Raw genomic sequence first — 23,340 nt, forward strand, 5'->3', positions numbered from 1 at the left:
TCTCCATAATTTCCCTGCAACTTTGCTCCTCTATATCCTTCCCACTAGTTGGTGGCCTATAGAATACACCTATTACTATAATGGCACCTCCATTGTTTCTCAAATCTAACCAAATAGATTCTGTCCTTAACCCCTCCAGGACATCATCTCTCTCCAGAACTGTAACATTCTCCTCGACCAATACTGCCACCGCACCTCTCTTTCCCAAACACTTTATATCCAGGAATATTTAAAACCCAATCCTGCCCATTGTTGAGCCAGGTCTCCGTTATCACCATGATATCATATTCCCTCATATTATTGGCTTGTTGACAGACCCTTAGTAATGTTTTTAACCTTATCTTTTAATGTTAACTGCTTGCCCACGGGGGCGCACAGCTCGTGGACCATGTCTGTTAACCTGAGGCGGGAGTTGAATGGCCGTTGAATCAGCTGTTTAGCTGGCAGCTTGAAATGTGCTATAAAAGCTCCCACCTCACAGCCGTTCACTTTCCAAGCATAGAAACTGTTGCTTCCTCCATTTAGAACACAGATTGAGCTTTTTGCAGGCTCATGGGGCTTTTCTGATTTCGGTAGCTGGGCGGACCTGATTCCGCCTGGAAAAAGTTTGCGCCCTCATCTGCAAAATTTGGCAAAAAGTGAGGTTTCATGATCTTGGAATAAAAATCGTGGTGTTAAATAAGTCAGAGTAATGTGCAGGACAAAGTTGAGCAGATGCCCTGATTTTTGCTGATTATGCTTGTAAATAGTTTCTTTGATTTAATGCAGTGCCCTGCAACATAACATATGGTTTTCTTTTGGTGGGCAGAGTTTTTGTTACTTTGTGCAGTAATATGTCTGTTTGATCCTTTGCCGTTGGTGTCTTGTGTATCATTCCAACGTTCACCAGAGATGTGCCTTTATGGGGGCACATAGCGTGTCCAGTATTGGCTCCATCCCTCAATTTCCTCCATTTAGAAGAACCAGTCCATTGCAAGCTGGTGACATGCAACACTTGGTCCTGAGTATCTCCACGCTGCCTCCCCCGTGGTTGGTGTGGCTATACAATGTTGGCCTCGCCAGGCTCCTCTTCATCATCCTCCTCCTCCTCCTGAGGTGGGCCTGCAATCCCCACTACCAATGGCTAGCCCCTCATGATGGCCAAGTTGTGCAACATGCAGCACACCACAATGAATTTGGTAAACCTGTTGATGGAACTTTTGAAGGCTGCCTCCAGAGCGGTGCAGGCATCGGTCTGCCTGTAGGAGATGGCATATCTCTGTCAGCACTTCCTTTCGGAAGCGCAGCCTTCTCACACACTGCTCATCTGACAGCTCGAGGTCTGAGTCTGTAAACCCGTGGGGGGGCAAGTCCTCCTCCCCAGTCGTCTTTAGCCTCTCCTCATCCGTGGGCCGACAAGGCCAAGAGCTCTTCTTTCAGATTGACGCTGCCTGGCAATAGCATGGAGCATGATACGCTGGCGAACTAGTAATGCCCCCATTAAATTCTCTCACTGACCCTGTAATTACAGATAAAAGTGCCGTTTGCAAGTCTCAGTTCCACACAGCGTTATGGGTGTATCCGTTGCAGCGACTAAAGTGCGATGTAGGATTCTCATTTCCCCTTTTCAAAATACCGCCTGCTGCACCCTGTATTTTTAGACGTTTCCTGGGGCAGGCGTTTAATGTGGCATAGGGATGAAATTTGCATTTGGGACGCAGGTGCAGCGTTGAACGAGGATTGACGTCATGATCTCAGTGAAACGTGAGGGTGGGGTGATAAGTTTTTGCGTCGCCGCAAACCATTAGCCGAAAATGTTGGTTGGACGGTAAAAGATGTACGCCCGCCATTGCGCCTCGAAAGGCCATTTACCACCCTCTGGAGCACAAACTGAAGCACAAACGACCCGATAATCCAGCCCCAAGTGTTAGAGCGTGTCGGGGGGTGGGTGGGTGTGGGGGATGGGGTCTGTATTCCGGGTCAGGCCTGGTGTTGAGGAGTCCCGGTGTTGGGAGTCCCGGTGCGGATGGGGGCCCAGGAGTGGGGAGTCCCAGGAGTTGGGAGGCCCAGGTCAGGCCAGGGTTGGGAGGCTCGGTGTCCCAGGACTGAGGGTTGGGTGTCAGACCGGGGATGGGGGCCCGGGGATTAGGAGTCCCGGTCTCCCAGGGTTGGGGGTCCAGGGCCGGGGATGAGGGCCGGTGTCCCAGGGCCGAGGGATGGAGGCCCGGGGGTGGGAAGGCCCGGTGTCCCAGGGCCCGGGGGTGGGTTGGGGCCCGTGGGTTTGGGAGGCCCGGGGTTAAAGCCCCGGGGCCCAGAGGCGGATCGCCGAGCGACAATGCCGCGGGCCGCGGTTGCTGGGATGTCCGTCTCCCGGGAAACGGCGGCCGAGGGGCGGGGCCGGAACGTCACGTCACGTCACGATGGTAACGGAAGCCGGCACTCGCCATGTTTAACATCAAGCTGCTGCTGGTGGGCCCGAGCCAGGTCCGGGAGCGGGGATATATGTGTGTGTGTGTGTGTGTGTGTGTGTGTGGGTGAAAGATATCTGCAAACGTTGAATTTGTGTTTTGTCGTTAATTCCTGGACATGCCGCATGTGTTTCTCTGTGTCTTTGGCCCTTGCACTCTGGCTCTAAGTAGAATATTCTGCCACTCCCTGTGCTGGGGAACTGGTGCAGGAGCAGTTTGTCTCGGAATGAGGATGGGCAGAGACAGGTCCCACTGGTTATTGTCCTTTCAGTTAGGAGTTGGTGTGGTGGGGAAAGAGCCATTTGCAGCTGAAACTTGCATTTGAAATGGGGATTTTCTTCAAATAATTTTGACAAACAACCAAACACTAACTGTTAGAAGCTAAAGGAAACGATTCCATCAGTTCACCTGATGGTTGTGATGTATCCTGGGATGTTAAGTGCAGCCCACATCCTCATTCTGCACAATCCAAACTCCGCTCACAGAATCTGAACAATTCTAAGCCCAGGCTTTCGGGAGAATTTGCATAAGTTTCCAGCAGAGCATATGACCCATGTATGAATTTTAATATATTGTATAGATATGTCTGAAGGATTATATAATCGCTGTGCATTTATACATGTTCCTGGATTTGTCATTCAGAGTGGAAAAACTGTCCTAGCAAATTTTCTGTCTGATGCAACTGAAGCCATAGGTGGTGATTACAGCCCAACTCAAGGAGTCCGGTATGTGAGCACTTACGGTCTTATTTAAAACACACACTCACTACAGAACCATATTTTACAATGGATAAAATAAAGTTGCCAGGCTGGCAGCATATAAAAAAAGAAAGACTTGCATTTATATAGTGCCTTTCATTATAGTGCCTTGCATTTATATAGTGCCTTTCATGACCTTAGGATGTCCCAAAGCGCTTTATAGCCAATTAAGTACTTTTTGATGTGCAGTCACTGTTGTAAGGTTGGAAATGCTGTTTAGCGTCGTATTACACACCTCTGTTTGTTCCTCATAACTGCTCTGTGACTTGAGCCAAATGCACCATGAGGTTGCCGGTGTTTGCTGATCATAGCACAAGTGGCAGGCAGATCACTGTCATTGATCTCAGTATCCACGGGCGAGGCCCTTCCCTCTCCAGGTTGTCATCTGACGGTCACTGCTGAAGTGTCCATGTGGATATCAGATGAGCCCAGATCAGGCATGCCTGTGATGCCCCCACACAGCCTGCCAGCATTCACTATAGGCTCATACACAACGAATGGCCACTTGGACATGATACTAAAAGCTTGCTGGCGTCTGTGGAACTTCAGAAGAGGAAGAGGGGACGAAATTGGCAAATCTAATAAAGACTAAGGCTCAGAATTTGCAATAGCTGACTGGCTGTTTGTTCCGAAATCTATGTGGCAGGCTGATATTTTATATTGCATTTCTGAGAGGCTCAAAGCAAAATAGATGCCCTTGGCCCATCAATCCTCTAACCTGTTTTGCCTGACAAGCTCTTGACATACTTATATTTAATGATGGCATTGGACTGTTGAGCATTAATCATATAATACTTCCTTTCCATGAGCATCCCACCCATTCCTAATCACTCTTCAAACTACCAACTTTTTAAAAAGAAAAATACCCCTGTGTTTCTGCTCCTGGCCTTTCACTTGGCATGTTTGGGGCCGAGGGCTCTACCCTCTGTCATGGTGGATTGTGAAGGATGGGCAGAAAGGACGAAGTAAAAGTGAGTGCGTGGAGACAAAATGGAGAGCGAATGAGGGTAGCTAAATACATAGAAAATCAGGAACTGGAGAACAGAATAAAAGAAATGAAAAGCCGATCAATGAAAGACCCATAAATTCTAATGTGGTTACCGTCGCGACAAATTTTGCGAGATTCTGGCTCGAGTGGTTTCAAACACAAGCTTTGATGTATATTGACTAATGACTAATATTGTGCAAGAACAGTATTGTACTTGCACAACTAATCTACGGTATCATATTAAATGACATGATGACATACAAGTAATATAGCCTGTTTCCTAGTCTACGGAGTGATCAGTTCCGTAGGCTGTCTGTTCAGCCTTGGACTTCCAACTGTCCCGAGAGTTCTAACCTTCAACGGGGGGAAGCTGTATCTTTATACTATTTGGCTGCCTTAGGCTGCACATCCACATCGCTCATCATATCCCCTCATTCTAGTTCTGCTTTAGCAGACTATGGGATGGTGGTGGCCTCTTCTCTGCTATTATCTTGGCTGGAGATGCAGTCTGTACCTTTCATGAATTTACAGCGTGAAATGCTAAAACAGAATAAATGGAGAAATGTGCATGTATTGTATTTTCTCTGACAGGGTCTGTTCACCCTGGGATAATATTGAACATCAAAGTGTTTTTGGACTTTAAGTTTAAATAATAAGTTACATATTTTCATGCTAAATGAAAGACATCTCGCCTTCCAGGATCCTGGAGTATGAATGTCCGAATGTGAATGCAAATGGAAAAAATATTGGGTGTGAAGTGGAACTCTGGGACTGCTCTGGTGATCAGAAGTAAGTAGAATTAATAAATCTGTCAGTTACAGTGGGGATGTGTTTGTTCCTCCGGAAAAAGATTTAACACTCGAGCACTGAGAATGAATGAAAATAAATCTTAACCCCAAAAATGGACAACAGCTCTGGTGCATGGATGGTTTAAATGGATAGTGCAGGTCTAAATTCTTCCACTTTGCTCAGTTCTGGTTTCAGCCTTCTTGCTGTTAGCAAAGGATGGGTAAAATCTTGCCCTGGGGTGGGGGAGGAAAGGAACTTGGACATGGAATTTTCACTGCGCTGCTCTGGTGTGACCGGGACCGGCGGTGATGGAGCGAAGGGTTAACACTGTGCAACGTCAGCCTCTGCAGGTGTGTGACTCAATAGTGAGGATAATGTATTCTCCAAGCAATTTCTGGAGTCTGCTGTTCTCACATGACATACCAACAGATTTATTTAATGATAAGATGTGTTTTATTTTGTTTGTGCCTCAAAGCCTCCTTGATAAAATGCAACATCCCCACTGACACCTGGAGTCCCTGGCCAAAGACCGTCTTAAGTGGAGGAAGAAATCCGGGATGGCGCTGAGCACCTCGATTCTCGTCGCCGAGAGCATGCAGCGGAAGGACCATGTAGTAAACCTGTCCCATCCACCCTTTCCTTCAACCACTGTCTGTCCCACCTGTGACAGGGACTGTAATTCCCGTATTGGACCGTACAGTCACCTGAGAACTCACTTTTAGAATGGAAGCAAGTCTTCCTCAATTTCGAGGGACAGCCTATGATGATGCTCTCTTCCCATTTTGAGGAAAATGCCTGCACTGCTGGGCGATAGTGTAGGAACCTAAAGCAGAGAGAAGAGCTGAGACTAATCCTGATGTCCATCACATTTCGCTATGTTGCACATCAGGATCACATTGTAACTTTAGTGTCCGACTTACCAAATTTAACCCACCACAAGTCACATTCTTCCTCCTGATTATTATTTGTGATTTGAATTGATTTATCATTTTTTATTATCATCCACAATGTTCTTACAAAGGAAGTGAAAAACTCAACTTGCTCAAAATATTTTTTGAACAGTTTTGACTGCCATTTTTTTCACCTTAACCTGTTAATTATACTCAGCTGACACATGGTATTTAAATTATAAAATGTATTTAACAACAACAGCAACTGTCTGTTACACGGCACCTTTCAGTAGAAAATGTTCCAAGGTTTTACAGTAAGTAATGGAATAGACACCCAGCCATGGAGGGAGATTAGGAGGGATATTGAAAACTTTGTTTAAAAAGTTAGGTTTTGAGAAGAATTTCAAGGGTGGGGAGATGAGTCGAGGAAGAGTGGGTTCCAGAGAATGGGGCCAAGGTGATTTAAGGCTCTACCATCCATTGGTGGGATAAAGGGAGAGGGTGATGCACAGGAACCTAGAATGGGCTGCAGTGTATGGTACTCTGTAGGTGAGATACCCCGCTACCAGGCCCCAATACCCCACACAGTGCTGCCGCTCGACCAGACAACTAACTCCATGATGGTACCAGATCTGAAATATATTGATGCATAGCTCACACTCACTGCCAATCTGCATTTCATTGTGGGTTGCTTCATCTATTTTACTTTGAAAGCAGTTATTTCAAGGATGTAGCCACAATGGGGAGTCTGTGAGTACAAACAAGTCATTCTGTGCCTATTATTTCTGATGAGAACCATCTCTGAGAATGTCTAGTGATCTAATTTACAAGTCACAGTGTATGATCCCACCCTCTGTTTTCACAGATTTCCCACATTTGTTGACAAGTTCTGTACAATGATAGTGCTGAGTAATCTGGGAGTGCATGGCCATGTTCCATGAAAGTGTGGCCTTGTTAAAATGGACTGGAAGCAGTATCAGGCACTGGTTAAATTGCCCCATACAATTTCAATAGAGCATTAAAAGCTCAATGTGGGTGCCCAGTCTGCTGACCTGTGCCATGGAATAGGAGCAATTGGGATCTTCACATGGGCAATTCTTGATCCCAGCTGGAGATGGCTCAGTGCAGGTGAGTCACTTACTTGGGGAACGATTGGAAAAATGTATCAAGTCTTATTGCTCATGTGCTGGCCACCAATCAATTACAAAGTGGCAGTGGTGGTTGGAAAGACTTTGGAATCTTTACTCAAAGATGGAACGGAAAAAATTCTAGAAATCAAAAATATAATAAGGAGTAGTCAACACGGTTTTAAAAAAGGAAGGTCATGCATGAACAACCTTATTGAATTCTCCGAAGAAGTGACAGAAAGAGTAGATAAGGTTAATGCAGTGGATGTATTATACATGGACTTTCAAAAGCCTTCCGATGGGTACTGCATAGTGGACTCATGACTAAGGTCAGAGCATGTGGAGTCAGGGACATGTAGCAGAATGGATAGCAAACTGGCTACAAAACAGAAAACAGAGAATAGGGGCTCCATTTTCTCCAGTCATTTGCGCCGTTTTTTTGGCGTGCGCCATTTCTTTTGCTGTATTTATTTTTTTCCAAGTTTCCCTCTGCGATCTGCGCCAGCATAACTGACTTAGTTACAATTTTTCTAGGCCAGTTTTTTCTGACGTCATAGAGGGGTGTTCCCTCATGTCTGCATCGGTTTTTTCAGTTGTTCGCAACAATTGTTGGCCAACATTTTTTCCTCCTAAGTCGGCGTATCTGGCCACTCCCGAAAAACCTTCTGGGCACTTAAGAAAACCTGCGCACATTCATAAACCGGCGCTGAAAGATGCCATTGTTTTTAAATCGAAGATTTTGGAGGAGTCAAGAACACTGTCAAAATCAATAATGAAGTTCAACTTTTTTTTTACCTGTTAATATAGAAGTGTAAATTTGATGGATTTCAAAAGTTTTCTCTTTTTATACTCACTCACACGCTACCACTGAACGTCATGAAGCAGGGCCGGAGGGTCGTAGGTTTGGATGGGTTGGATTGGAAGATGTTCTCCTCTTCAGGCTCGTTCGCGTCTGAATCATCTTCTGCATCGTCAGGGTTGGCCTCAAGTTCTGCAAAATGTAACAAAACAGTCAAATGGTTAGCAGTAGAGGAGGGGGCAAGGTGGGTGGGTGGCATGAGTAGGCTCACACATCGCAGGCCATGTAGCAGGCTGATTTGAAGGACTACGATGAATTTGCAGGACTTACCCTCTCCCTCAAGTGTGGGCCCAGCTTGTGCAGTGGTGGTTGCTTTTCTCCAGGCAGGACCCATCAAAGCAGCTACCCTGTCTTCCAAAGGTGTCGGTTGCTGCATATTTGCCGGGCCTCCTCCTGTTTGAGTTCTTTCCCTTTTGTTGTGTGCCATCTTCCTCTGCAAAGATGAAAATATAACTTTTTAGAGAGGGTGTCTTTCTGCTGGTCACATTTACAATTGCAATTGCATTGAATAAATGAAAATATTACTTACACTAACTACTTGACCAAGGTCCTGCCACTTCTTTTTACACTGGCCTCCAGATCTCTGGGTGGTCACCATTGCGCAGTAATCTTCTGCAACTTGGTTCCAGCGTTTCTTCATTTCTTTGGGTGGAACTTTTATGTGACCTCTGCTGGTGTCCAGCTCCTGCCATCTGTTCTCAGTCTCAGTAACTAGTGCCTACACTTCTTCCTGTAAGAAATTCTTGGTCCTTGCACCGCATTGCATCTTATATTGCTGCAGCTGTGATTTTTTTCAATGCTCTCTCACACAGCATTCAATGTTCTTTAAAAATGGCCGATTTGCCAAGCCTGAGCTGTACTGCGCATGCGCGTCCATTGGAATGACATCAAAAACTTAACTTTGTTTTCATGCGCAGAAGGTGTGGCTTCGTTTTTCGGCGCAGACAGTAGGCTACACCCCAACCCCCCCCCCCCCCCCCCCCCCCCTCCCCGAGGCGACTGGACACGCTGCGCGGCGCCAAATTCGAATTATACATCGAGGAAACTTTGGCAAATTATTTCTGGCCTAGAAAAACAGGCGTTACTCTGGCAATATGCCAGAAAACGAGCTTGGAGAAAATTGAGCCCTAGGAGTTAAAGGCAGTTTCTCAGATTGGCGGAAGGTGGGTAGTGGTGTTCCACAGGGATCGATGCTGGGATCCCTGTTGATCACTATTTACATAAATGATTTAGACTCAGGAATTGGAAGTACAGTATCAAAATTTGAGGATGCCACCAAATTGGGTGGTATAGTTAATACTGAGGATGACCTGCGACAAAATAACATGACACATTAACAAGCTTGCAGAATAGGCATGTAAATGGCAAATTAATTTCAATATAGATAAGTGAGAGTTGGTTCATTTTGGAAGGAAGAATAAGGAGGCCATGCTTGGAAAGTAAGAGTCTAAACGGGGTAAAAGTAGCAATGCAGCTTAACAAAGCCACATAAAGTGAAAACACAGCATTGGGTTCATTAGAATTAGGCTTAGATACAGAAGATTAGAATTCAAAAGCAGAGAAGTTAAGTTAAATTTGTTTAGAACCTTGGTTAGGCCACACTTGGAGTACTGTGCACAGTTCTGGTCTCCATATTGCAAAAAGGATATAGAACTGGAGAAAGTGAAAAGAAGATTTACAAGGATGATACTCAGACTGAGCGGGTACAACTCATCAGGAAAGACAACAGGTTGGGGCTCTTCTCTCTAGAAAAGAGAAGACTGAGAAGTGACCTGATAGAGGAGTTTAAAATTATGAAGGGGTTCGATTTGGTAGATGTAGATAAGATGTTTCCACTTATGGGGTGTCCAAAACTAGAGACCAAAAATATCAGATAGTCACTAATAAATCCAATAAGGAATTCAAGAGAAACTTCTTTACCCAGAGAGAATTGGAACTCACTACCACAGGGAGTGGTTGAGGCGGATAGCATAGATGTATTTAAGGGGAGGCTAGATAAGGGAGAAAGGAATAGCAGGTTATGTTGATAGGGTGATATGAATTAATGTGAGAGGTGGCTTGTGTGGTGCATAAACATCAGCCCAGACCTGTCAGGACCAGTGGCCTGTTTCCATGCTGTAACATTCTATGTAATTCACAAAAGGAATATGAGGCGAGGGGATGGGAACCAACCTCCATAAATCGAGCCGTCAAAATATGTGGCATACTGCACTTCAATTCTTCAGATATTCTGAAAATTAGATGGCTAATTATTATTTAATATGTAACATTTCAACTGAGATGTGCTTGGATATTTAATAAATCTGCCACGTTGACAGTTTACATTCCATTTAAATGTATTGGCTCTCTTCTGGTTAATATAAGAATTAAGATAAGTTTGTGAAATTGTCCTGTTTCTCTCTGAAGGTTTGAAACTTGCTGGCCAGCTTTAATGAAGGATTCCAATGGAGTTGTCATTGTGTTTAACGTGGATGTGCCCAGCCACCTGAAGGAGATTGAGACGTTTTATTCCTCGTTTGTGCAGCAGCAGCAGCTGCATGACTCTCAGTGCCTTCTCGTTGCTCACCACAAGCCGAATTCAGTGGCTGGCAGAGGGCGGCCTAGTCTGGGTAAGTGTGAAGGAATTATATCACTGTCAATAGCAGGTTCCAAGAGATGCCTTGCAGTGCAATCTATCCAACAGTTAAGCAGTCTCCGATATCAAGAAAGCTGCTGGAGGAAACCTCTCCATGCTGTGTGTGTTGAGGGAGAATCTCCCCTGCTAAATACAGCTGCATGCAGCATCATATGTTGACAAATGCCCTAATGACAAAAGACCGCCCTAAGTGGAGGAAGTGCATCCTGGAGGGCGCTGAGCTCCTCGAGTCTCGTCGCCGAGAGCATGCAGAAACCAAGCGCAGGCAGCGGAAAGAGCGTGTGGCAAACCAGACTCCCCACCCACCCTTTCCCTCAACGACTATCTGTCCCATCTGTGACAGAGACTGTGGTTCTCGTATTGGACTGTTCAGCCACCTAAGAACTCATGTTAAGAGTGGAAGCAAGTCTTCCTCGACTCCGAGGGGCTGCCTATGATGATGATGGTGTTAACAAATGCACACCATTGCCTGTTTTTCTTGATTTTTCTGGAGTATCTTAAAAATCCCCATTCTGCGCATTTAATTTGCGCCAGTGTAAGTGAGTTAGTTAGGATTTTTTTTAGTTTCGTTTTTTTAAAGGGGGCGTTACCAGCACCTATGCCCGTTTTGGCCATTTAAGCCAGTTTGGACAGCTAATCGTTGCTCCAAACTAGCTAGGCCAGCGTATGTGGCCACTTGTAGCCGCACAGAAAACCCTTGCGGAGAGTTAAGAAATCAGCGCAGGTAGGTAGTTAATGACTTGACTAAAGAATGTGAATAGGATCAAACAGCTATACAGGACTGACAAACTTCGCGTAGTTAATTTACTATATAACAGAAGCATTCATGGAATCTTAAACTACAAAAATAAAAGAAGTAAAGAGACAAAACATTTACATAATTTTTTCAAAATATCCAAATATTCATTAACATGGTTAAGGAAAGTCTCGAGTAAGCTCATTAAAATTACTGGCTATATAGTTATCACACCCGCCCCCCCCCCCCCCCCCCCCCCCAAAATCAAAACTCTCCTCTTCCCGCCCCCCACCCCCGCCGATCAAAAGTCTCCCTGCACCAACCTGTTGCTTGTCGCCCTCAGTGCGGGAAGGCAACACAGCCGACTTGTGCAGCAGGCCACTCAGCCCAGGGCAGGGGTGGGGTGGGACGCGTCTGGTCCCACGCTGCAGGCACGCATCATCACAATCATGGGAGGAGCTACTGCGCATGCGCGAACGCTCTACTGCACATGTGGACAGCTGTCGGTACTCCTTTAGGCGCAGGGCCCTAGCTCCGCCCCCCCCCCAATGGACTCGCCATGCCGCACCAAGCTCCAGGAGAGTCGGCAGAGGGGCCAGAATCCCGGGACATCTTTTTGGCGCTGTTTGGATCGTAGGAAGTCGGCGCATCTCACATGAATGTGTCTCAAAAAATGGGAGGGCCAAATTTGGGGCCATAGGAACAGGAGTAGGTCCTTCGGCCCCTCGAGCCTTCTCCGCCAATCAATGAGATCATGGCTGATCTGCGATGTAACTCCAAACACCCGCCTTTGGCCCATATCCCATAATACCTTTGGTTAACAGAAAGCTATCAATCTCGGATTTAAAATTAAGAATTGATCTAGCATCAATTTGTGTGAAGAAATGTTTCCTAATTTCTCTCCTGAAAGGTCTGGCTCTAATTTTTAGACTATACCACTAGTCCTAGAAGAGCTTCTACCTTATTTAACAGTCTCTTATGTGGGACTTTAGCAAATGCCTTCTGGAAGCCCATATAAATATCATCCATAACATTTGCCTGTCCAATACTTTAGTCACCTCCTCAAAAAATTCAATCCGTTCCGTCAGGCATGATCTAGCTTTCATATTTCTGTGCTGACACTCTCTTATCAACTGACAATTGTCGAGGTGTTCAGTCACTCTATCCTTAATTATAGACTCTAGCAATTTCCCCACAACCGATGTTGGGCTAACTGGTCTATAATTTCCTGGTTTCCCTCTCACCGGTGTTGAATAGCGGAGTGACATGCGATTTTCCAATCTAAAGGAATGGTTCCTGAATGGAGAGAACTTTGGAAGATTATATTTAAGGCATCAGCAATGTGCTCACCTACTTCCTTTAAACCCTGGGATGTAAACCGTCGGGTCCTGGGGATCTGTCTCTCTTATTTTCTTCATTCCTATTATTTTACTGACATTAATTTTATTGAGTCCCTGACCCTGATTTAATATTAGTTTCCTTGGGATTTCTGGCATGCTATCCTCTTCCTCAACTGTAAATACTGACACAAAGTAATTATTCAGTATGTCTGCCATTTCCTTTATTATCATTGATAAAAAGCTTTTTCAGTTTTTTAAGGGGCCAACATTGCTCCTGACTACCCTCTTTTTCCTAATATAATTACAAAAAAAATTGTGTTGATTTTGATATCTCTTGCAAGTTTCTTTTCATACTCCTCCTCCTCTTTTTAAAAACCTTCTCAAAGGCTACTTTTTCTCAGGCTTCAACCACCTTCCCTAATTTCTCCACCATAGTTTGGGTTTTCTGATCCTCTTGATACTCTTCTGTAAAGTGCCATGGGGTGTTTTGTATGTGAAAAATGCTGTATTAATGCATGTTGTTGCTGCTCTGAGAGCAGGAGGCAGTGTGATTAGTCTTGATTTGAACACCGTGATACCAATTATATCACTGCTTGTTCATATCCAAAGTGTTTTAATTCAGGACTTTACCACAGCATATGGTCAAGAGTATCAAGCTGTCCACAACATCTCCAGCAGAGTGGATAATAATAGGAAACATGTGGCTGAGGCTCACTGGTGTCCCATTGCAGCTGAATGCCTTTGTCTAAAACAGGTTGTGTTCTACCTTACAAACTCTCATTGTTCACTTCTGCATTACATACAGAAATTGATGTTTCACTCATTGGATCCAGCTGTACTCCTGCATCGCTAGATTATCCACAGATACAGTGCCTTTGGGGTACAGATTATATCTCAGAAGCTTAGATCTGAGACATGAGTGTGTGACAAAATGTACTTTTTGTGTGTTGATTTTTTAACTGATACAATCTTATTACTAGAAACAGTACTGGTGTTGATTTCTGGATTCTTTTCCCTCAATCTGGTTCAGTGAAATCACTGAGTCGAATACCGATTGTGCTTTAAACAAAGCAAGCTTTTATTTAAAAAGCAAATCCCGATCGGGGACCTTATCAGACAGAAGGAATACTCTCTTGATAGAGCGTACACACTTCCTACGGACAAGGTGATGTTACATTGTAAAGGCACGACGGTTAATACATTTTCGGCAAAAGATAACAAGTTAGGGCTAGAGTGACATCCTAGTTCAGCCTATCCCTTTTGATCCCTCTTTCCCTTTGTCCACTCATAAGCCGACCTAAGTATGGTCTGATTTTAAACAAAGACCTTCTGTTAATGTTTCAGGTTAATAACATGATTTAATAAGACCTTGAGGTTTTTCTGCAAGCTGTGGGTTTTGTTTCAATTATGTGTTAGTGTTGTAACATTTTGCAGTCTCGAGTCTGAGATGTCATGGCTATTCTTCCATGAATTCTTTGTTAGCTTACACTGAACATATATAATTCCCACGTTCTCAAACTTCAATGTCTCTATACATTTTCAAACATTCACATTCCCCCCTTTTATCATTCCATGATAACACTTAGGATATTTTGCTGATTAAAAGAGTTCGGTTTTCTCATCTCTCTTCTCAGGTTACCGTCGGTGTAGCTGGTTGTCTATCACTACGGGTAGAAGTTCAAACTGGTCTCCTCGGGACCCATGTTCCAATTAGGATGTCAATGGTCTTGTTCAGCTATGGAGAAGAGGAAATCTGGAACAGAAACAGGAATTAGAATAACCAGTAAAATAGGTTCGTTAGAGGGTGGTGAGCTTGCAGTGGTGCAGATGAACCCAGGCACTTTTCCCCTCAACCTTGGCTGCAGTGGGGGTAGTGAGTAACACCTGAAAAGGCCCCTCCCATCGTGGCTCTAATCCCTTCCGAATCCATTTCTTAATCAGGACATTCTTCCCTGGTACCGCGAGGGACGATTCGGGTAAAACTGGGAGGTCGAGGTGAGCCTCTCGAACCTGGTTGTGAGCTAGTCGCAGAGCCTGAGTCAGAGAAAGAACATAGGTGGTCATCAGTCGAGCTGAGATACCATATCTAGGAACAATTTCCCTCATTAACACCTTAACAACAGTTTGAGCCTTATTGTCCAGGGTAGGGTAGGCTTCAATCCATCTGCTAAACACATCTACTATTACTAACACATATTTGTAACACTGAACTTTTTGCAACTCAATGTAGTCCAACTGAAATGTCTCAAAGGGACCTTCGGGTAGGGGCGTTTTACCCCAATCACAGGGGACTCCCTTCCCTGGATTATGTTGCTGGCAAACCAGGCAACGACTACTGATGTTCTGGGCGAGCGCCTGGAGTCTAGGGTGCCACCAAGTAGCCAAAAGTGTATCACTCGTGGTCCTTGCTCCACAATGAGTAGCAAAATGCATACATTCAATAACCCATAGAACCAACTCGTCAGACATGCAAGTCTGTTCCGCAGGAGTGGTCCAGAGTTTAGAAACATTGTCATAAGTACATCCATAATTTTTCCACAACAGTTTTTCTTTTTCAGGAGCGTCCTCCTGTGCTTTAATAACATCTTGATGGTTGGCATTGGTTTTTCCGAGGCTAACTTACCCTTTGCAGGATTTTTAGTCTGACTCATCATCAACTGGGGATCTTCCGGTGGTGTGGGCGGTACATTTAACAATGGCAATGTGCTTGGGGAACATGAGGGCTTGCAACAAATCAGATACTAGTTGCTTATGGGATATCTCATTCCCCTGTGAGGTTAGGAATCCCCTATTTTTCCATAATTGTCCGAAATCATGGGCCACCCCAAAGGCATACCTAGAGTCGGTATAGATATTGACTTTGAGGTCTTTGGCCAAGATACAGGCTCGGGTGAGGGCGAATAGTTCAGCTTGTTGGGCAGAATAGGCGGTTTCAAAGGCGGTAGATTCCAAGACCTGATTCTCCTGGTTTACTATGGCGTATCCTGAGATGCGTGTACCTTCTGGATTAATAGAAGAACTTCCGTCAACATACATAATACAGTCTGGATCTTCCATTGGTACATCAACTAAATCTTCCCTGACTGATGAGGCCTCTTGAATTAAAGATAAACAATCATGACTGGGTTCTTCCTCATCTTGGGGTGGCTCAGTAAGAAAACAGGCCGGATTAATTGCAGCACAGTGCCGAAAGGTCAGCTTAGGATTGTTTAGTAAGTAGATCTCATATCTGCTTTGCCTGGCCATGGTAAGGTGTTGAATCTGCAGTTGGCCCAGGAGGGCAGCTACAGAGTGAGAGGTGTTAAGACAACGGTAGCACAGTCTTTCAGGATTGTACAATACAGTTGAAAGGGCCGGTCATAGAGGGGCCGGCCCAAAGCCGGAGCTTGCAGCAGGGCTGTCTTTAGTCCCTTAAAGGCTTGGACGTCTGCGGTTCTTATTTCAAAGCTGCCTTCCTTATTTGTATACGGGGTGAGGTGCTTAGTCATCAGGGCAACATTAGGGATCCAGGATCTGCAGTAATTGATCATCCCCAACCACTGTCTCATTTGTTTAGCCGTGCTAGGGACTGGAAACTGGCAAATCGGTTCGTCACCCGGGGAGGTTCTCTGTACAATCAAGCTACGTAGTCAATACGAATAATCGGGGGATGGTTGGCCAAAGGGGTTGTTCTGGGAGAAGTTAGTGTAAGATCCCCGTCCTCTCCCCCCTTGCCCCCCTCCTCTTCCTCCTTTTTCTTTTTCGTGCTGACGGGAGGGACAATTTCTATTCCAATGTCCTTCTTGCCCACAAATAAAGCATCCATCTCATCTTTCCCAGCCCCGACCTCTTCCCATACCAGGCCGGGGACAGTAGGGCGGTCCGTAATTAGCAGGGCCCGGGCCATTTGGGTGTTTGGTATAACCGTATCCCTGTTTATCCACCCAACCCTGCACGCAACACTGCGGTTCCATCTGGTATCCCCTTGGGTCGGGTTTTGGTCGTTCCGAGGCGGGTCTTCCTTTCTAGTCACGTATTCAGCCTTGACCTGGGTTGGGGGCGCACCTCCCCCCCCCTCTCCTTTCTTTTCCTGCCAATAATATTTAACCGCCCTTTCCATCTGGGCTTTACTGTTATCTGCCCAATTCATATTATTTGTCCGGATAGCGTGAGCAATCGAATAGGGCAGGCACTGAAGTAGGATAGCGCAGAATTGAGGAGAATCCTCTCCTTCCCTGAAGGCATTATCTCCTGATTGACTTCCGTATATTTCAATAAATCTTTCCATGAATTCATCGGGAGTTTCTTCTCGTTTGGGTTAAGTTTCTAATACTGCGGCCATACTGAGGGGTTTCTGAAGGGTCGTGGTGAGAGCATTAAAGATAGCGTTTAGGCGATCCTGGACATCGTTAGGGTGAGCAACCAACAATGCATCATGAGTAGCACGTCCTAGGTGAGTTAGAAATCGGGCATGCTCAGTTGGGCTCAGGGTTTGCTTTACGAGGGCCCACAGGTCCCTTGATTCTGCATTATATCCATGCATGTTGAGGTCACTCCGTGAAATCGGAGGTCAGGGTTAAGTTGGGTTTGTGGATCTTTTTCAGCTTAGTTATCTTAGCCTTTTGTTTTGTTTGAGTATCTATTTCTTTATTGTATCAGGCAAATATTACATAAGCTAGTTCTGTTTTTATTTTTATTCTGACTATCGCACCATTTCTCTGTTAGGTGAGTCTTTTTTCTATTAAGAAATCCAAATTGATAATGTTCAGTATGAAACGGCTGCCAATGGAAAGGGTTAACTCCTTTACAGGTTTGTAAGAAGACCTGATGTCATTACGTGACTTCACGTAACCATCTGAAAAAAAAATCTTCATCAGGAAAGGCAGTATTTGATTAAACTCCAATATTTTTTTACTTCTTATTCAAGTACTTGCCAAAGATAAATTTTTTTAAATTGATTTAAAATGAGACCACACATTTTTAATAGCTATTTGTTTACTGAAATTCAATTTCGTCATCAGCCTCGGTCAATGCAAAGCCAACCATTTTAACTACGTAGTCTATCGATACCTTTCTCAGAGGTCCCAGTGGAACTCTGAGTACGTTTCTCATGCGTGCACTCTTTAAGACGTCTACGGTTTTTAATATGTCCTCCTTCTGTCAATGAAAGCCCTAATTTAATGGAGTTTTTCTGCCAACTCGACAGGAGTGATGCATTTTTTTTTCAGACTGCAATGGAACTTTTCTCATAATTTAAAATCTCAGAACATTTTTTTTTTCTTTCAGCACCTATTTAGTACGTTACGTCTTTTTTTTCATCTTTTCCATAACTAGAGGGAAGTCTGGCACGTAGGCTGTGGACTGCTTTTCGTTATCTCAATTGTTCCAGCCTCAAGGTCGTGTTATTTAATATAATATATTTTTTTAATCCTTTTGAATCCATCTCAGTTGTTTTGCTGTGCCTTCTCTGAATGTTTTCTTTCGACAAGTAAGTGAGCATGTCAAATCCTTTTTTAACCACCGGGACCATGTATTTTTTTCTTTTTTTTTTACTCAACAAACCTATCCTTTGTGCATTTCCTGGCTCCGTAACTTATCATCCGAATATATGTAATTCAATAAGGTTCACACGCTTAAACTTCCCACATACAGGACAACACTACGAAGGGTTAAAAAAACTTTCATTCTGTTTGAAAAAGTGGGTGGAGCTAAAACAAACCACAACTCCTCAGTATCCCACAGTAAAAATCACACAAGCATTTCTCATTTAAAACAGACGTTCACAAGAGTCTCTCTTCTTTCCTATTAATTTTTGGATCCATGACCTTTCAGGGAATTCGTAGTTTTATCTAAATTACCCATCCTGTGTCGCCGCACGTTGGATCAGGGTCCTAATTAGTCCTGAGTGTCTCCACGTCGCCCCGTGGTGGTTTCAGTTATCTTGCCCAGAGCCTAGGCGGACCAAGTGATATACAAGATCGACGCTGTACCTGGCGTAAGTACAATTTAAAATTTACACAGTCCCGCGTAGTCCCACGGCTTAATTTTACGTAGTTCCCTAACCTCCGCGTTTCCCTACGCGGTTCGCGCAATTCTCTATCCCTCCGTGTCGCCGCACGGTTTTCCTGTTCGTGTCGCCGCACGAATCGCGTCCCCGCGATTTGATCTATCCCTATCGAGCTCTAACTATCCCTACCTTCCGTGTCGCCACACGGATGGCGTCCCTGCGATTTCCCGCGTCGCCCCGCGGTTCGCATGGCCGCGTGATTTAAACTAACTTTTCTCCCGCGTCGCCCCGCGGTTCGCGTCGCCGCGCGATTTAAACTAACCCTATCCCGCATCGCCGCGCGATTAAACTAACTCTTTTCTCCCGCGTTGCCCCGCGGTTCGCGTCGCTGCGCGATTTAAACTAACCCTATCTACCGCGTCGCCCCGCGGTTCGCGTCGCCGCGTGATTTAAACTAACCCTATCCCGCGTCGCCCCACGGTTCGCGTCGCTGCGCGATTCACGTCACCATGCACTCTCGCGTCGGCCCGCGGTTCGCGTCACCGCGCAATCTCGCGTCGGCCCGCCGTTCGCGTCACCACGCAATCGCGTCGGCCCGCCGTTCGCGTCACCGCGCGATCTCGCGTCGGCCCACGGTTCACGTCGCTGCGCGATCTTGCGTATCCCTGCGGTTCGCATCGCTGCGCGATCTTGCGTCACCCCGCGGTTCGCGTCACCGCGCGATCTTGCGTCACCCCGCGGTTCGCGTCGCTGCGTGATCTTGCGTTACCCTATCTAGCCCTATCTAACCCTACCTTCCGCGTCGCCCCGCGATTTGATCTAACCTTATCTAACCCTATCTAGTCCTACCTTCCGCGTTGCCGCGCGATTCGAATCCAATCAGTGCCTAGACGGGCCAAGTGATATACAAGTTCGACGTCACACCTGACTTGGACACTTATTTCCTAAGTTTAGAAGGTATTCGCCAGATTGACCTGGATCTCGTTCAGACACTACCTGAGAACCAGCAAGTGGCTAAACTTTCCTCACACTTTTGAAACCGTGGGAAACTGGAGCAGTATTGAAATCATACTCCAGTGGCCACTTTCCCCTCGTCTCGTCCAAGGCTAGTCTGGCTCTTAATTCGCAAGTTTTCGGCAGTCGTCCGTTGAGATCCCACTTCTGACACCAAATGTTGATTTCTGGATTCTTTTCCCTCAATCTGGTTCAGTGAAATCACTGAGTTGAATACCGATTGTGCTTTAAACAAAGCAAGCTTTTATTTAAAAAGCAAATCCCGATTGGGGACCTTATCAGACAGAAGGAATACTCTCTTGATAGAGCGTACACACTTCCTACGGACAAGGTGACGTTACATTGAAAAGGCACGACTGTTATATATTTTCGGCAAAAGATAACAAGATAGGGCTAGAGTGACATCCTAGTTCAGCCTATCCCTTTTGATCCCTCTTTCCCTTTGTCCACTCATAAGCCGACCTAAGTATGGTCTGATTTTAAACAAAGACCTTCTGTTAATGTTTCAGGCTAATAACATGATTTAATAAGACCTTGAGGTTTTTCTGCAAGCTGTGGGTTTTGTTTCAATTATGTGTTAGTGTTGTAACATTTTGCAGTCTCGAGTCTGAGATGTCATGGCTATTCCTCCATGAATTCTTTGTTAGCTTACACTGTCCATATATAATTCCCACGTTCTCAACTTCAATGTCTCTATACATTTTCAAACATTCACATTGGGAGGAATAATTGTGGTTTTCTGTGAGCTGGGGCCTGCAATGCATAAACGATACACATTACATTATGGCCAACGGAAGTCAAATAACCAGCTGGTGGTTTCTGACCCAGAAGTGTTCTTGTATGTTAATGCAAGCTGAGTACAGAGATTTTATTCCAGTTATCACTTATAAATCAATGGGGAACAAACAGCTTCCTATTGTCCAAGCTATCATTTAACATTGGGGTAGTGGTTTCATTGATAGTGATTTCTCAGACTTGGGAGAAGGGTATATAGGAACAGGAGTAGACTATACAGGACCTCGAGCCTCTTCCACTATTCAGTGAGATCATGGCTGATCTGTATCCTAACTGTGGCAAACAATGACATAGAACAGCAATGAGAAACATTTAAAACGGTGTTCAACAGAGTCCAGAAAAAATATATTCCACTATAAAATAGAACAAGCTAAACAATTAATAAGACACCATGGATGAATAAAGCCATTGGGGAAAAATTGACGGTAAGGAAAGAGGTATACCTTAAGTACATGGACAGCAGAGTAGGGCACGATAAGGAAAAATACAAAGAAATTAGGAGAGAAGTCAAAAAAATAATTAGGAAGGCAAAGAACTTTGAAATTAAATTATAAAGGAACATAACACAAAATAGTCAAATATTTTACAGACATATCAGTAAAAAGGAAGGTCAGGATGGGAATAGTATTTACCAGGGAGATAGAACAGGTGGACATGACATTGGATGATGAGATTAGTAATGAAATAATTGCATTTAAAATAAAAAGAGGTAATATATTAAATAAACTAGTCAAACTCAAAGAAAATAAAACCCCTGGATTACATCCACGCATTTTAAAAGAATCTAGGGCAGAGATAGCAGAGGCATTACTACACATATTTAATAATTCATTAGAAAAAGATATAGTGCCAGAGGACTGGCGGATAGCTAACATAATAACTATATTTAGGGAGATAGAACATGTCCAGGCAACTGTAGACCAGTCAGCTTAACACCAGTGATAGGAAAAATAATGGAATCCCTACTAAAGGAGGGAATAGAAAAACATCTAGAAACCAAAAATATAATAATGAATAGTCAGCATGGATTTCAAAAGGGAAAGTCTTGCTTGACCAACTTCATTGAATTTTTTGAAAAGGCAACAGAGAGTAGACAATGGTAATGCAGTAGACTGAATTTATCTAGATTTTCAAAAAGGCCTTCGATAAGGTACCACATAATGGGCTCAACATAAGAACATAAGAATTAGGAACAGGAGTAGGCCATCTAGCCCCTCGAGCCTGCTCCACCATTCAACAAGATCATGGCTGATCTGGCCGTGGACTCAGCTCCACTTATCCGCCCGCTCCCCGTAACCCTTAATTCTCTTATTGGTTAAAAATCTATCTATCTGTGACTTGAGTACATTCAATGAGCTAGCCTCAACTGCTTCCTTGGGCAGAGAATTCCACAGAATCACAACCCTCTGAGAGAAGAAATTCCTTCTCAACTCGGTTTGAAATTGGCTCCCCCGTATTTTGAGGCTGTGCCCCCTAGTTCTAGTCTCCCCGACCAGTGGAAACAACCTCTCTGCCTCTATCTTGTCTATCCCTTTCATTATTTTAAATGTTTCTATAAGATCACCCCTCATCCTTCTGAACTCCAACGAGTAAAGACCCAGTCTACTCAATCTATCATCATAAGGTAACCCCCAGTTTCAGACCCCATGAGAACGGCGCACATCGGAGAGGCCCGCCTAATTTATAGAACAAAAATTGCGGCGAATACTTACCTCGCGATTCTCCGATAGCTGTAGGCCAGTTTGCACCTCGGTGTGGCGCAGCAGGAGCTGCTGGGAACGGAGCTACAGCCCTGCGCCAAAAACAGTGCTGGCAGCTGCGCACAGGTGCAGTAGCTCCTGGCCCTCCCATCGCATCCTGTCTCCGGGCGACGACCCTATGCCTGGCCAAAGGGACGTCGCCCCTATCCCCGGCCGATGGCCTGACAACGCTTACCTCGTCGGCGGCGGGGCCCGCTTGCCCAGCTTTCTAGCTGGGGGCGGGCCCCCCTGAAGTCCTCGGTGGGGCCAGTTCAGCTTCTTCTCTCTCCTGCCCCCCCCATTTCATCTTCTCCCTCCTGCCCCCCCCATTTCATCTCTCCTCCTGCCCCCCCATTTCATCTTCTCCCCTGCCCCCCCCATTTCATCTTCTCCCCCCCCATTTCATCATCTCCCCCCATTTCATCATCTCCCCCCATTTCATCTTCTGTCATTAGGCATGATGAGGAATGGAGAGCGGGAAAAATGGATGAGAGAAAAAACAGTGCACCATTTTCATCTTCTTTTCCCCCCCCATTTCATCTTCCTCCCCCCCATTTCATCTTCCTCCCCCCCATTTCATTCCCCTCTCCCCCATTTCATCTTCTCTCCCCCCATTTCTTCCCCCATTTCATCTCTCCCCTTTCTTCCCCCCATTACCCCCCTATTTCATCTTCTCCCCTTCATCTCTCCATTTCACTCCCCCCCATCATCTCCACCCATCATCTCCCCCTCTCTTCCCCCCCATTTCATCTTCTCCCCCCATTTATCTTCTCTCCCCCCATTTCATCTTCTCCCCCCATTTCATCTTCTCCCCCCCATTTCATCTTCTCCCCCCCATTTCATCTTCTCCCCCCCATTTCATCTTCTCCCCCCCCATTTCATCTTCCCCCCCCATTTCATCTTCTCATTCATCTTCTCCCCCCCATTTCATCTTCTCCCCCCCATTTCATCTTCTCCCCCCCATTTCATCTTCTCCCCCCCATTTCATCTTCTCCCCCCCATTTCATCTTCTCCCCCCCATTTCATCTTCTCCCCCCCATTTCATCTTCTCCCCCCATTTCATCTTCTCCCCCCCATTTCATCTTCTCCCCCCCATTTCATCTTCTCCCCCCCATTTCATCTTCTCCCCCCCCATTTCATCTTCTCCCCCCCATTTCATCATCTCCCCCCCCATTTTCATCTTCTCCCCCCCCCATTCATCTTCTCCCCCCCCATTTCATCTTCTCCCCCCCCCATT

At 45.3% G+C, this 23,340-nt stretch overlaps 2 protein-coding genes across 3 annotated transcripts in view; one reads left to right on the forward strand and one right to left on the reverse strand.

The window, feature by feature from the left end:
• Positions 1 to 2,382: 2,382 nt before the first annotated feature.
• On the forward strand, positions 2,383 to 18,406 carry ift22 (intraflagellar transport 22 homolog (Chlamydomonas)). Of its 2 annotated transcripts, none has more exons than XM_070858142.1 (5): positions 2,383 to 2,463; positions 3,090 to 3,172; positions 4,893 to 4,982; positions 10,265 to 10,467; positions 18,381 to 18,406. In XM_070858142.1, the coding sequence occupies exons 1-5, from the start codon at positions 2,425 to 2,427 to the stop codon at positions 18,389 to 18,391; spliced, it is 426 nt and encodes a 141-aa protein (XP_070714243.1). In that variant the 5' UTR covers positions 2,383 to 2,424; the 3' UTR covers positions 18,392 to 18,406. The 2 variants fall into 2 exon arrangements, with proteins under 2 accessions (XP_070714243.1, XP_070714242.1); XM_070858141.1 differs by lacking the exon at positions 18,381 to 18,406 and adding an exon at positions 13,375 to 13,555.
• Positions 18,407 to 20,350: 1,944 nt separating this feature from the next.
• LOC139226181 (MLX-interacting protein-like) overlaps positions 20,351 to 23,340 on the reverse strand; it is a 413,094-nt gene continuing 410,104 nt past the window's right edge. Inside the window, exon 13 of the mRNA XM_070856815.1 lies at positions 20,351 to 20,422. Coding sequence (XP_070712916.1) covers positions 20,351 to 20,422 — 72 coding nt within the window. The remainder of the gene's footprint in view (positions 20,423 to 23,340) is intronic.

Source organism: Pristiophorus japonicus, chromosome 16 (genome assembly GCF_044704955.1).
Source record: "Pristiophorus japonicus isolate sPriJap1 chromosome 16, sPriJap1.hap1, whole genome shotgun sequence".
Lineage (NCBI taxonomy): Eukaryota > Metazoa > Chordata > Chondrichthyes > Pristiophoridae > Pristiophorus > Pristiophorus japonicus.